The sequence below is a fragment of the Apus apus genome, chromosome 23, assembly GCF_020740795.1.
Source record: "Apus apus isolate bApuApu2 chromosome 23, bApuApu2.pri.cur, whole genome shotgun sequence".
Lineage (NCBI taxonomy): Eukaryota > Metazoa > Chordata > Aves > Apodiformes > Apodidae > Apus > Apus apus.
In genome coordinates this window covers 914,222-929,350 of record NC_067304.1, presented here as the reverse complement: position 1 = coordinate 929,350, position 15,129 = coordinate 914,222, and the positions used below count along the sequence as shown (strand labels likewise).

Sequence of the window (15,129 nt, the reverse complement as noted above, 5' to 3'; positions counted from 1 at the left end):
AGTGGCAGAAACCCCAGAGGAAGTGTGTCCCTGTGAGGGGATCTCCAGCTGCTTCGGGAAGGGTGACAGACGAAGCCTGTGCTGGGGCCACGGCGGCAGCACCAGGGGCTGCAGGAGCCACGTGCGGCGGCCGGAGAGTCCCAGGGCAGTGCCGGGGTGGGGGAGCACCGTGACTCAGCCTGCTTGCGAAATTCCCATCTTTCCCGTTGTCCTAAGGACACCTCTGGCAAGCGAGCAGGCAGCCGGGTTTGAGGGGCAGACCCCCCCAAGCAGCAATCCCTGGGGTATGTGGGTGTGCAAGGCCCAGCCCTGGGCTCGGCTCTGCTCCGCGTCCGCACCCAGCTCCAGCGATGAGCCGCAGAGGCCAGGAGCTTCCCAGATCCTGGGCTTGTGCTGACCCTGGGTGCCCTGCACCCGCGGAGCCCCACAACTCCGGACCCCCTCCTCAAAATGTGCCCCATGCGAGTGCTGTGGCAGCAGCCAGACCCCAGCAGCCCCAGGGCCGGGGGCAGCGCTGGGAGCTTCGAGCCTCACACCAAAACCAGGGGCTGGCTGGGACACAGCACAGAAGGCTTTGGTGGCAGCAATGCCCAGCAGGGGTTCAGGGTCCCTTTCTGGGACCATTCCCCGTCCCCAGCTGGAGGGAGGAACCCAGCTGAGCCTCAGCACATGGTGCAGCACAGAAAATATTTATCCAACACCATTTCCCCGGCTGCTCCCCAGGCCAGCCAGGCTGGGGCCCCGCGCACACGCCGGGCCACGTGCGGGGCCACGGCCACAGCCGTGTCCCACAGGAGGTCCCCTCCGAGAAATGACTTCACGGCCTCGGCGGGACGGCAGTGAGGGGTCAGGGCAGATCGGCCAACACCGAGCAAGGGGAACTCGAGGGAAGGGAGCAGAAAGCCAGCGCCAATCCCGCTCGGAGCAGGAGAGGAGCACGGCCGCTCCCCCACCATCACAGGGAGCCCAGCCAAACATCTGCTCCCCCTCCGGCTGCGCTGAGCTCAAGTAGCTGCAAGGAAGCCAAAGCCAGGCCGGCTGGAGCGCAGCGGGTGCCAGCAGCAGGACAGCCTTCCTGGGGGGGGGATGCTGCTGGCAGCCCCCAGCCCCATCGGAGGGGACCACAGGCCCTGCAGTGCCTGCCCGCCAGCAGCGCCATCGTGGTGGCCCAGGGCAGTGCCCAGGGTGTACTGTGAGCTGGACACACGTGCAGATGCTTGAGCTGCCTTGCAGTCCCCATGTCCAAGGCTGCTGCCACATTTTATGCCCATGAATGGAGCTAGGGCTGTGCTGGGCTGTGCTGGGCTTCATAGAATCACAGAATCATAGAATCAGAGGGGCTGGAAGGACCTCTGAAGATCATCGAGTCCAACCTCCCTGCTGCAGCAGGAACACCCAGGGCAGATCACACAGGAACATGTCCAGACAGGTCTTGAAAGTCTCCAGAGGAGACTCCACAACCTCCCTGGGCAGCCTGTCCCAGGGCTCTGTGGAACAGTGGGTCTGTGGGGGTGCAGATGCTGTCACCACTGCAGTGGGATGCAGATGCAATGCCACCTCCCTTTCCAAAAAACTAGGCCTGAAGGGACACGCCCAGACCACAGCAGTCCCAGGGTTGCAGAAGGATGTCCCCAGGGCATGGAAAGCCCCACAGGAGCTGCACAGCCTTGGGGCTCAGCTCCAGCGCGATGCCGCACACCCCAACCCCGCAGCGCACGCACCATCACACGCCCGCAGCCACCACGGGCAGACAGCACTGACTTGGCAGCCAGCACACCCACCCCCTCCCCACTCCCCAGCCCTGTGCCCTGCCAGAAGGACAGGATGAAGTATTTCACTGTGATGTACTTCAGCAGCTCCAAGGATGGAGCCAGCTTTCCCAATTTGTCCCTGGGGACCTCACCTGGGAGCTGCCCATCCCATCAGTGGGCTTATGGCTGAGCTGATGTTTCATGTCCCCAAACATTACCTCCATGTACCAGAGCCAGGCAGTTCATCCTCCTCTGCACCCTACAAACCCCACTGAGAGCAGCTCTTCCCTGCCATGACCCAGGTATGCCCTCCCCTGCCCTGCCTGCAGCCAGCAGGGTACACTGAGGAGAAGTGACACACGGCAAAGGCTACACAGCCAGTCCCTTCAGCCCCCTGCCCAGTGCTCCGCACTGCCCTGCACCATGGGGTATAGCACAGGGAGGTGCCGAGACCCTTTTGAGGCCCACTGGCCTGACAGACCCCTCCAGGGACACCCAGAGCACTGCAGTGCCCTTGTAGCAGCATCACTGCTTGCAGGGAATGGGTCGGCTGACCAAGGGTCTGACAAAAGGAGGGTGGCAAAAAGGAGAACATCACACTGGGACCCTTCATGCCCGAGACGCGGCAGAGCAGTGCAAAGCAGGGACAAGCTGATCCTCTTGTCATGCTGCCAGCCCGGGATCCTGTCTTCCCTGGGAGGGGGGAAGCCCTATGGCCTCAGGCAGGAAGCACTGGGATGTGGGAGCTGGCACACCCCACCAGCTCCCAACTGCAGCGAAGTCCACAGCACCCCGCTCACTCCCCACCAAGTCCCAGACGGCCCAAGGAACACCGGGGGTGACGGACGCTCACCCGCTCCTGCACCAGCACCCAGGACCTGCCGCTCACAACAGGTCCCTGGGCACACACAGCACGGGGAGGCACCCGGACACGCAGCCGCGCTGACAGGGGGATGGCAGCTCCACGTGGCTGAGGTGGCACGGCTCGCACACGCAGGATGTGGCCCGGACAAAACCGGGCAAACCCTGGCTTGAACACCCCCCTCGGGCGCTCCCGCCCCTCCCGCCTGATTCACACGCAGGTCGGCGCACGAAGGGGCCCGCGCTGCTGCTGCTGCATCGCAGCCCAGCGCCCGCTCCGGCTGTGCCGCCCCGCAGGTCCCGTGCGGTGACGGCCACACGCTGGTGGACCTGCCGGTGGGGTGACATCGGCAGGGTGACCTTCAGGGTCCGGGAAACATCCCCAGCCCGGCTGCGGGGGAAAGCATCACACACGGCACCTCCAGGGCCGGGACCGGGGCAGGGAACAGCGAGCGGCAGCTGAGCGGGTGGAAACCTGCATCGACAGCCCCCAAGGAAGGGGGCGGGGATTTTTCAGCCCAGGGGTTGGTGCTGTCCCAAGGACAGGGCAGCAGGGCAGCACCCTCCCGGCGAGCGCTGCCGGGCTAAGCAGAGCTCGCTGCCCGCTCCAGGCCCCTCACACCCCCCGGTGCAGGCAGTGTGGGCACATCCCGGGGGGCTGCTCCCAGCCTGGGCTGGGCCGGGTCACGACCAGCCATGGGCTGCCCTGCTGCAGAGCACGAGGAGGATCCATTGTCACTGGAAACCAAACAGGCAGGGCAAAGCCAGAACTTCCCACCCCCCAAAACCCACAGCAGGTTACCAGTGGAGGGGAGCCACAAGTGCCAGGCTGCGGGGTGCAGGCGGGCACGGCCGGGTGAGGAGCCAGGCTGCTGGCACGTTCGGCTGGTACAGAAAGGCTTCCGGGGGCTGGGGTGTCCCCAGCTGATCCCTGCTCTCACCTCCAGACCTGATCACCCCACCCCTCGCTCTGAGCTGCGCCCAGGGACCCCCACTGCCTTCTTGGCTGGGCTCACCCCAACCACCACCTCACCAGCCTCATCCCGATACCCCCATGGATAGTTTCCACACCCCGGCTGTACCTTGGCCCTCTCTCCTTCCAGGCTGCTTCCCCGGCGAGCCGCAGGGATGCCGGGTCCCATCCTGCAGCCCCACACGTCTCCAAGGGCGTTGTGCCACCGCGTTCTCCGAGCTGGCTCTGACCTACTGCCCTACAAGCCCGGGCACGCGCCGGCGCGGTGCGGGAGGTGCTGCCCCGCAGCCCGGCCCGGGGCTGACGGCCCCATCTGCAGCGCTCGGCTCTGCCCGCTGCATCAGCCGCACCGGGAGACGCGGCCCGCGGCGCTGTGTGATTTCTAGGTCAGAGCCAGCCGAGGGGGCTGGGCGAGGGGCTGTGCGGGTGAGGGGCTGTGCGGGTGAGGGGCTGTGCGGGGTGGGTGCTCTGGCTGGCTCTGAGGAGGGGATGCCCTTACTCCCCCCTCTGACTCTGCATCCAGTGTGCAGGCTCCCACACAGGGCACCCCACACCCCCCAGCAGCCAGTCAGGGACACACCCTGGGGACAGAGGTCCTGCCCACTCTGGAGGACACTCCCCAAGTCCAGCTGTGGGGCCATGGGGCTGTGACTAGGTGACCAAATGGCCCTGTGTGCCAGCAACATTCCAGTGATGTTGCTGACCCCCAGGACATGTCCCTGTGGATAAGATGGCTCTGGGCTATCCCGGCTGCCCTTCTGCACCCATCCCTGGGAAGGGGCACCCAGCACAAGGCACCCACTCTGTCTCTGCACCCACCAGGGATTTCCCTTGGGACACATCCAGGACATGACACTGGGGACCCTGTGCAGGAACAGGGATTGTGGCACATGGCAGTGGTGGTGCCAACCCAGCTCACTGTGGCACTGAAAGCCTCACCCATTCCAGGGGGCTGTGGTGTTGCCTGGGCCTCTCAGGGGGTCTCAGCTCCATCAGGCTCCATCCCCAAGGTTTGGCCCTTCCTGGGAGGAGAAGCAGACTCTGCCTGGGGCAGGGCTGAGCCCCAGGAGGGTCCCACCAGGCTGCCCCTGTCCCCACTCTGCCTGCACAGCAGCTGATGGAGATGCTGTGATGCTCCAGCTCACCCCTCCTGGCACTGCCTCCACAGCCAAGGGCACCCCAAGGTCATCTGCCTGCACAAGCAGCTCTGAGATGAAACAAGGAGGGAGACAGAGAGCATTGGAGCCTCTCACCCCCACAGCCAGACTCACTGTGATCCCAGCCATCCAGGGCAGCCCAAAGCCACCCCATTGCTCACCACACCCCCCAGTCCAGTGTCCAGTAGCAGAAGTTGGTGACATGTCACCTCTGGCCACCAAGCAACGGGTTACAGTCCCAGGAGGGGACGACACTGAGCCAGCACCAGGCACCCTGTTCACAAGCACCAGGCAGCCCCCAAAGGTCACCCCACATGCCTGTGGGGAGGAGGGGTCTAATAGCCCCGAGCAGGAGCACCACAGTGACAGAGGCAAGCACAGGCACCCATTGGTGTGTCCCCTCCAACTGTACCATGCACCTCCAGGCCACGTTCAGGGAGCACTGGCCCCCAGGATGGGTGTGAAGCCATGGGTTGTGCTCTGTCCTGCAACAAGCTGACGTGACTACAGTTACCCCAGGAGGGTCAGAGCAGCACTGTCAGGAGGCCAAATATCTCCTGCTGTTCTGGGACAACTCAAATGCTGGAGTTATTTATTTTCTCCTGTGCTGAAACAGGAAACCTCCAACATGCCAAAACCCTGGACCCCGGCCAGAGCCAGGGGTACCTCAACAGGGCACAGTGTGAGCAGGATGCTGGCAGGAAAATACAAGCCCTGGGTGTGCTGGGTTGTGCCCACCTGGCAGATGCCCCTGGCCCTGGCAGGTGGGAGGATGGAGGCCGATAGGAGTCCTGGAAGGAGGGGACCCCCCTCAGCAGCACACTCTGCTTCACCACGGTGCCACCCATTGGCAACAACACCTCAGTGCCCAGTTCTCACTGAGCTGCTGAGACCTCACCCAGCCTGTCCCAACAGCACTGCCAGCTGGACACAACATGTCCCTGCAGTGCCAGGGACAGAGAGGAAGCTCAGACACACTGGTGTAAACTGGGAGAGCACTTTTGACAGCAGCAGGATTTGCCCCATGCACCACAATGCCTTTCTCAACCCCTTGGGAACCCCCAGCTCAAGATGGACACTCCCTGCATGCTGGGGCAGCAGCATGCCCAGCTTGGGGACTCACTGGCCCCGAGCAACCCCAGCTGGCCCAGCACCACCAGCGCTGCAGGGGCTACACCACCTGGCCAGTGGGGAAGCACCTTTTGGGACGCAGGGACACAATCCACCCAGCCATATGGGCTGTGCTCTCTGTGCTCCTCCACCAGCTGAACAGGACGGGGCGAAACCTCCCGGCTCAGGCACGAGTCCCAGTGCAGGAACCTACCCCGTGGTGATGTCCTCGTCCTCCGTCAGTGTCTTCCCCATCAGGTCACTGTCGCTCATGTAGCCCGACTTCAGCTCCACGTCGTCCGTGTCCAGCGCCTCGACCAGCTCCAGGCGGGAGATGTGGCTCAGCTTGCTGGGGCTGCGCATGGGCATGGTGTGCGAGTAGTGCGCCCGCTCGCCGTGCGGGTACCAGCCGGGGGTGCCCTCGGGGCGGCAGGTGCCGCCCACGGACGGCGCGTCCCCCGCCTGCAGGCGCGGGCTCGACTGCCCGTAGCGCCAGGACAGCGGGGAGGAGCGGTTGGACAGGCTGGAGACGCTGCGGGGGTTGGCGTCGTCGCTGTCGTAGCAGGTCATCTCCAGGGAGCTGCAAGAACGGGGGTTAGGGCAGGGTGGGCAGCCAAGGTCTGTGCTCTGCCCCACACCCCAAAACCAGGGCTGCAGGAGCTCAGGAAACAAAACTGCCCATTTCATCAGACAAGATAGTGACAGGACAAGGGGTGATGGTTATAAACTGAGAGAGGGGAGATTGAGGTGAGATACTAGGAAGAAATTCTTCACTCTAAGGGTGGTGAGGAACTGGGATGGGTTGCCCAGGGAGGTTGTTGATGCCCCATCCCTGGAGGTTTTTAAGACCAGGTTGGACGAGGTTTTGTGCAGCCTGGTCTGGTGGGAGGGTTCCCTGCTCATGGCAGGGGGGTTGGAACTAGATGATCTTTAAGGTCCCTTCCAACCTTAACAATTTTATGATTCTACGATTTCAAGGCAGCCAGGCAGGGCCAGAGGTTCCCAGGAGCGTGGGTGCAGGGACACCAGCCGTGCACCCTTGTGGCCAAGAAGGCCAATGGCATCCTGGGGTGCATTAACGAGAGTGTGGCCAGAAGGTCAAAGGAGATTCTACTTCCCCTCTGCTCTGCCCTGGTGAGGCTGCATCTGGAGAACTGTGCTCAGTCCTGGGCTCCCCAGTTCATGACAAGGAGCTACTGGAGAGAGTCCAGCAAAGGATTTCAAAGATGCTGAGGAGACTGGAGCATTTGCCTGTGAGGAAAGTCTGAGAGAGCTGGGGCTGTTTAGCCTGGAGAGGAGGAGACTGAGGGGGGATCTCATCAATGCTTAGAAGCATCCACAAGGCAGGTATCAAGAGGATGGGGCCAGACTGTTTTCTATGGTTCCCAGACAAGCAACCAGACAAGGGGCAACAGGCACAAACTGGAACAAAGGAAGTTCCACCTGAACGTGAGGAAAAGATTCTTGACTTGGAAGATTGACAGAGCACTGGAACAGCTCCCCAGAGAGAGGTGGTGGAGTCTCCTTCTCTGGAGATATTCAAAACTCATCTGGATGCCATCCTGTGCAACCTGCTCTAGGTGACCCTATTGTAGCAGGGCATTGGACTAGATGATGTCCAGAGGTCCTTCCAACCCCCACCGTGATAGGATTCTGTGATTCGTTCTATGATGCTGTCTGTTCTGCACCCCCTCCATCTCAGCTGGCAGGTCAGTCCCCTCCTGCCCTGCCAAGGTGCCAGCACAGCATCCCACACTGCAGGACCCACTGGGACATTCACCCCACTTGCACCCACTGGTGTCTGGGGGTGCCCGTGGAGCAGGACGTGGGTGTGACGGGGAGGTCTGTGCTTCCCTACAGCCCCCACCACCCCTCCAAGGTGATGCTCCCCACACAGCAGCTTGGGCTGGATTCAACCACATGGTGGGAGAGGGGTCTACACCTCTCTGGAGACCAGCCCCAACCCCCGTCCTGCTGGACCCCACTAACAGGGAGCCTGTAGTGGAACGCCCAGACATGCTCTTCCTCGGCCATTTCCCCACCACCATTTCAACATTTGCAGTCCAGTATCATCCCAGACCCAGGATGGGATGAACTGGGGTGGTAGCACCCTGATTCCCAGGGATGTGCCTGTGAGCTGCACTGGGGAGCAGGGCTGGGAGCAAAAAGGCTGGTGGGGAGCAACCCAGGGGCCAGGTCCCCTGCCATCAGCAACCTGCAGAGTGAGTCTCCATGTCTGGGCAGGAGGGGATGCCTCAGGACAGGGCTACCCAACCCTGTGGGGCTGCCTGCAAGTGACCTGCTCTCCAGCCAGCCCAGAGCCCGTGAATGCATCAGAACAGGGAGTTCACTCACTCTCCACACCCCTCGGGGTGTATTTTGGGCAAACAGCATGTCGGGGAGTGATGCTGAGACTAAATTTAGACACCAAAAATGATTCCTTCTTGGAGACACTACTTGGGAACCCACAGCCCTTGACTTGGCTCCAAACATTACTATTCCCTAGCTTGGATTAAACGGTCCTGCAGGAGCAGTAAAAGCCAAACCCCAGCTGCAACACTGAATTTAAACCAGGGAACTGCATAAAAAACCTAGGAAGTTTGTTAAAGCAGGACAAAAAGGGACTGCTAAAAGGGGTTTGTTTTTGTCGGCAGCACAAAGGCTGTTTAAGGATGTTCTGTTGGCAGCTCAGAGCAGATGGAAACCACATCTCCAGGCAGGACTTCAGCAAGCCCCCAAGGACAATCGTGTGGCCCTGTTGCCTGGTGCAAAGGCTGCCAGAATATGATGTCTTTCAGGCAAAAAGTTGTGTACTAGTGATGAGAGAGCAAAGAAGGAGTCCCCAGGCGCTGGCTGGAAGAATAAAGGGAGGAGAACAAGAGAAATCTGAGGAACAGTTTGTGGAAGGAACAAAGGGAGAGCCTGAAGTGGCTACAGGGACACCGGTGACACAGGGCACATCCAGCAGACCACAGATGACATCCACATCGGACATGCTTGCAGGAAGCATTCCCAAGAGCAGAATTAGTGGGTATGTGTGTAATTACAACATACCAGGGAAGAGCTGACACAGCTTTGGTAAAGGAAAATCCAGCTCACAGCCACGGTGGAGCTCCTGGAGGGCTGCAGGGAGCACACGGAGGCTGCTGAGGCTGCCAGGAGGTGGTGGGTAAGTGCTCTCACCAAAGGCAGACCAAGCTTCCAAACAAAATCAGCTGCCATGGGGTAAGAGGGAAGATCCTCATGAATTTAAGAACCCCTGATGGGACAGAACACAGGGGTAGGCATCCCTGGGCTCTCTCTAGTCATTCTTCTCCATAGGAAGGATTCAGCTGAGATCTCTGGCACTCAATGTGGTCGTAACTCCTCAAGGAAAGGAAGTGATAGCCAAGAGTCAAACCCCACCAGCAACACTGACTTCATCACCCTGCACCCTGCACCCTGCAGGTGAGGTGTGACACAGATGAAGGCCAAGTGTGCCCAGCACCAGGCTGCCAATCAGCTCCTGCCAGGAGCAAAGGGACAGCAGAGCAGGGACAGATCATCCCAGGAAATCATCAGCTCAGGGAGTATTTCCATGTCCCTGTGCAAATCCCACTGCCCAGCACTCTGCTGCCTCCAGCTCGGAAAAGATCCAGAAAATGCAGCAAGGATGAGCAAGGTCTAGATGAGCTTTTGGGTTAAGAAGATGTAAATCAAGCGACTGCTTCATCCTGGTGAAGCTGATGGCGGGGAGACCCGGAGAAGGTCTGTTATGAGCCGTGGGCGAAGGGGGGGGAGGAAGCTGCTGCTTTTTTCTCCCTTTCAACACAAAAATGAGGATCGAGGGAGACCGCGAGGGGGCAACAAACGCCAGGAGAAGGATGTTGGGCGCCTCCTCGGCTTTCCCGTCCGGCTGACAGTCCGCACAGCCTCTCCGCAAAGCCCCGGCTTCCTAACGCGGCTGCAGCCCTGTCTGGGCGCCGGAGGGTGCCCTCAGGTGATGTCCCCTCCCCACCCACTGCTGGCGGGGTCCGGGTTCTTCAGCCCCCGAGGCTGGGCAGGAGGCTGGAGCAGACCCCAAGCAGGTCTACAGCAGAGCAGGAATCCTGCAGTGGTCTCAAGAGAGAAACCTGAGGGGACACAGCCCCAGGGATGTGGGACACATCTCTGAACGTGGGTGGACACTGCCGTGGTTCACATCCCAGTGGTCACCCTGTCCCCAGCCCCACTCTGGGCAGGGTACCCCACCTCTGCCCGTGGGCACCTGTTCAGCTCTGTCTGAGGGTTTCTCCATCACCACCTCTACACAGAGTAGAGAAACTGAGCCACAGATGGGGATGGAGCTTGTGGTCCAAACCTGGGCAGGTGAAGGGAACACCTTCAGCTCTGGTTGTCCATACATAGACACTTGACTGGGAACAGACCTCACCCAGTGCCTGGGGTCTGGGGGCAACCAGCTCCCCTTGGTCCCACCACCCCCCATCCCCATTGCCTTGGGGCACACAAGGTAGTGCTGGGCCCGGAGCACTACCAGGAATGGGGCTCTGCTGCAGCCCCATGTGTGACACCCCACAGATTTGGGGGCATCTCTCCAAGCCCCCATGCACAGGGTCCCCAGGCCATGGAGCACAGCCAGCTCCCTCCAACACACGTGGCCCTCACCCAGAGCTGCTTCCCAGCCACCCCAGCCTCCCTTGCTGCCTTGGGAAGGGCACTAATTGTGGGGAGGGGGGGCAGGGCTGGCATCAGGCCTCACCTATGAGACACTTGAGAACCCCTCAGGCTGGACATGGTCTCCTCCAGGTTCTGACGAAGGTCCAGCACATTCTGCACTGTCCTCTTCCTCTGGGACTCAGGATCTGCAGAGAGACAAGGCAGCAGCTATAGAAGGATGAATGGCTCCTGCACCCCTCTCCGTGGCTGTGCCCCCCAGCTCCTTCCCACACCCCTCTGCCCCTGGCTGTGTCCCCCAGCTCTTGCTCTGCTTGCTGGGAAGGGACAGGGCAGGGCTGGCACCAGGCTGGAACTGCTCCACCATGAAATACCACCCTCAAGAGGGCCTCAGCCAAGGTGGGGATGTCTGCTCCAGAAAGGATGAGCTGGACAGTGGCCAGTGGAGCCAGGGGGACCAAGTGGGGCCACAGGAGCCATGCAGGTGACAGAAGGTCAGCTACAGTCAGGCGACCCTGAAGGACTGTGACCCTGCTCCGTGGGGCCAGAAAAGAACACTTGCCATGGAAGAACAACCCCAAACCTGCCCCTGCATCCCCCAGGCCCTGGGGTTGCTCTGGCCTGGGGACATGGGCACTGCAGCAGCAGGTCTGAGGAGCTGTCAGGGAGCAGGGCCAGCTGAGCCCTCTGAGCCCCCTCCCGCCTCTGGCCCGGGGCAGGGGCTGCTGCCACAGGCTGGAGCAGCCGGCAGGTCTGAGCCCCCCAAGGGGGGCCCATGGGAACCCCCGAGCTCCAGCTGCCTGGGGGCTGCTCCGAGTGTACAGACCCACACCACGGGTGCACACACACACACACACACACACACACAGCCTGCACGTGTGCACACACCTACCTGCACCACAACCCCCTGTGCACACACGTGCATGCACACACATCCACACACGTGTGCAGGCACACATGCACACGACTGCACATACCTGCACACACAAGCATGAGCACACACACCCCCAGAGACACCCACACATATGCTGGCAGCCCACAAACCAACCATGCACTGGGCTGTGTCACCAGTAGCGTGACCAGCAGGGCCAGGGAGGGGATTGTGCCCCCTCTGCTCTTGTGAGACCCCTCTGCAAGGCTGGGTCTGGAGTCCAGAGGAGGCCACGGAGATGATGGGAGGGCTGGAGCAGCTCTGCTCTGGAGACAGGCTAGGAGAGTTGGGGTGTTCAGCCTGGAGAAGAGAAGGCTCCAGGGAGACCTTAGAGCACCTTCCAGTGCCTGAAGGGGCTCCAGGAAAGCTGGGGAGGGACGTGGGACAAGGGCAGGGACTGAGAGGACCAGGGGGAAATAGTTTTAAGCTGAAAGCAGGGAGATTTAGATGAGATATTAGGAAGAAATCCTTTGCTGTGCGGGTGGTGAGACCCTGGAACAGGTTGCCCAGAGAACCCAAACTATTTGATAATTCTATGATACCCAGCCCCATGTGTGTCCGATCCCTCTCATCCAGTTCTCAGAACAAGGCTTAGCAGGAGGCAAGTCATGAACTCGTTATTAAATCATAGTGGTGGGGCCTGCACAGACGGGTTCCCCAGAGCCCCAGATGGGGACGTGCTGGCAGCAAGGACAGAGGGTTGGAGGACTGGAGCAGAGGGGGCTGCAGACATGGAGCCGGGGAGCAGAGGAGGCTTGAAGAGCCCTTGGTGCTGGGGGGTGGCACCCACCCTGCTCTGTGGCTGGGGACAAGGGGACCCTGTGTCCTTCCAGTGGGGCAGGTAGAAAGAGCCATGTGGCAGAGCAAGGGCACCCTAAAGCTGCCAGGTCCTGCCCCTGAGCTGCCTGGAAAGGTGGATTTTCCATTGCAAAATGGCAGGGCAGAAACCCAAGGCCAAGTCCACTGCTGCCACACGTGCAGTCTGTAGGGTGATGGAAGGTTTGGGAGGAGAAGCACAGCCCAAAGGGAAGAGCAACAAAACACCCACCAGTGTTCCCAGGTGGGTTCATGCATGGAAGGACTTGTTCCCTCAGCTCCTCCACCCTGACCACATCCAGTGGGTGCTGTCCCCCCTGAGCCCAGCTCCTGCACCTGGAGAAGGCAGCACATGCACATCCCTGTGGGTGGGGCAGGATGGGATGGAAGAGCCACCCTTCTGCCCCGGTGCTGCCAGCAGCTCCCACCCCCAGCTCCTCCTGGACACAGCTCTCCCCCAAACCCCCTGGCTGCCTCCCCCATGACCACCACAGCCATTCCCCTGGGCATGAAGCCTCCAAGGGGGTCTGGAGCTGCCTCCCCCTAGCACCACTGCCAGTGGGGCTGTGACAGCCACCCCTGATCCCAGGAGTGCTGGGCTGAGCCCCCGCTGTGTCCCCACCTGCCCCCACAGAGGGGCTGGCACACGGGTCCCACCTTTCCCTGCACCCCACTGTTGATGGGCACCCCTGCAGCGAGGAGCCCCAAGACACCCAAGGTAGGAGGAAGCAGCACCCAAAGGCTCAGTGCCTGGTGGAGGGGCTGGAAGGTGCCTCAGCCCCAGGGTTCCGGGGCACTGGCACTGACCTGCGTCCCCGCCTCCACCTGCAGTACCCTCAGCACCCACAGTTTGCTCTCCTGGCCCTCAGTTCTTGGGTGACAATCCAGATCACTCCAGTCTCTGGAGTAGCCCCAGGGAAAGCAGCAGCTCCCACTTGGGAACGGGCCAAACTGGGGCTGGAGGAGCTGCTCGCCCACCTCCAGCACACGTCCCGCTGGCGGCATCACTGCCAGGGCCGGAACGCCCCTGCCCGGCCCCGCGGTGCTGGGACAGGGCGGTGACACCCGGACCCCACAGCCCGCTTTCCACATGCAGCAAGGGGCTGGGGGCTGTCTCGGGGCTGGGGGCTGTCTCAGGGCTGGCCGAGCCAGAGCATGTTGAGAGAGCTGAGCCGAAACCAGAGCCACTGGGAGAGGCTGGAGTGTGGGAACGGCAGGAGCACGCTGGATTCCTCCCCGCATCAATTTAGCAAGCTTTCCGCAGCCAGATGTTTCCAGCTGCCGGAGCAGGGAGCAGCAGCGACAGCTCAGCCTGTGCCGTGGAGGGGTCAGTTGGACACCTTGTCTCAGCCAGGCTCATTTCTCCAGCACCAACGGCTGGGATGTGTCCCACAGTGTCCCCTGCTCTGCCGAGGCTGCAGGCCTGGGGACGGCCTGTCCCCTGTGCCCTGGCTCCAGGCTGGTTCCCAGCTCCCTGCTGTTCCAGCAGGCTCTGTCCTGATGTCCTGAAGGGAAGGGGGATCTGCCTCTGGCCATGTGCTCCCCCAGCCCGGCCACACAGAGGAGGGCAGCCCCAAGGCTCAGCCACTGTCCCCAAGCCCTGTGCAGGAGGGCCACCAGTCTCCACTGCCTGAATCACTATCCCCAGTGCCAGGCTGGGTCTAACCTGCCCTTGCATGCAGGCACGCTTGGCCAGCTCTCCCAGCCCCTGCTGCTGCTCCTTTCTTAACATGGCACAAGGGGAAACTGAGGCAGGCAGTTCTAGCCCACCTCCAACCACCCCACGGGTCTGCAGACGCTCTCCCACACAGCCTCCACCATCTGTGTTCAACACCGGGCAAGGCTGCCTGCTCCACTATGGTGGACACCAGCACGGAGACCTGGCACCATGGAGGTCTGACCTGCACCCACACGCTGCACATCACCCTCGTCTCCTGCCCTGCACCACTTGGGAAGCAGCAGGTGCCATGGCCAAGAGGAGCACTGGCAAGGTGGGATGAGGGGCTGGAGGCAGCCAGGAAGGAAAATGAGGGGGAGGAGGGAGCTGTGCTGCCAAGGGCACGTGTTGTGGGTCTGACTGTGCTGGGCAGAGCCAGGGCCGGGGCAGAGCCAGGAGCTCCAGGCTGTGCTCACATCCAGCCCTTCCCATCACCTCCAGGAGGGAACGGAGGCAGCTCCTCTGCCTGCAGGAAGGGGCGCAGCCGCAGCCCCCAGCGGGGCGCTGCCAACGTGGCCAAGTACGTCAAGGAATGAGGAAATCATTGACTCCGAACGGCTTGTGACAGCTCATTCCAAAGGAGCATGTGGCCAACAGTTCCTGCTGGGGCCAGGCAGAGCCATGTCCATGGGACACGTGTGCCCCATGTGCCTTGGCACAGAAACCTGCGTGTGTGTGTGTGCGGGCCAAGTGCTCCTTTGCATCATACATGTGTTCACGTGCAGGCCACATGGTAGCCAGACCACTCTGCCTGCAGAAAGGTGCATGTGTGCTTGTGCACACCTGTGCCTGTGACCTTGCACGTGTGCCCACGTGCACGGGTGCAGACACGGGGGCAGAGCAGCCAGCACCAGCACAAGCATGCCAGGCTTGCCTGGATGCACCGTCTGCACCCGTGTCCGTGTGCCCAGCGTGAGTGCGACACTCACACACGTTTTCCTGACCCTCACAACGAAACCAGTCTCATTTCAGGAGATCAGACTTGTACAGGATGCCTGGTGACCCACTAAAGATGCTAATGGAAGTGGGAATTTGCTGTAAAAGGCCTGGTGGTGTTTGAGTCATTCTGCTGGGCCTCCATCACACAGTAGCTGCAACAGATTTCCCAGGCCGGGAAACATTTTTAACTGGTTGCTCAATTCCTTCCAACGCATCAAAAA

At 61.4% G+C, this 15,129-nt stretch overlaps 1 protein-coding gene across 1 annotated transcript in view; it reads right to left on the bottom strand.

Moving 5' to 3' along the window:
- The window catches only part of NAV1 (neuron navigator 1), a 73,617-nt gene that overhangs the window by 18,382 nt on the left and 40,106 nt on the right, over positions 1-15,129 (bottom strand). Inside the window, exons 5-6 of the mRNA XM_051639082.1 lie at positions 10,591-10,693; positions 6,067-6,432 (exon numbers count right to left, since the gene is read on the bottom strand). Coding sequence (XP_051495042.1) covers positions 6,067-6,432; positions 10,591-10,693 — 469 coding nt within the window. The remainder of the gene's footprint in view (positions 1-6,066; positions 6,433-10,590; positions 10,694-15,129) is intronic.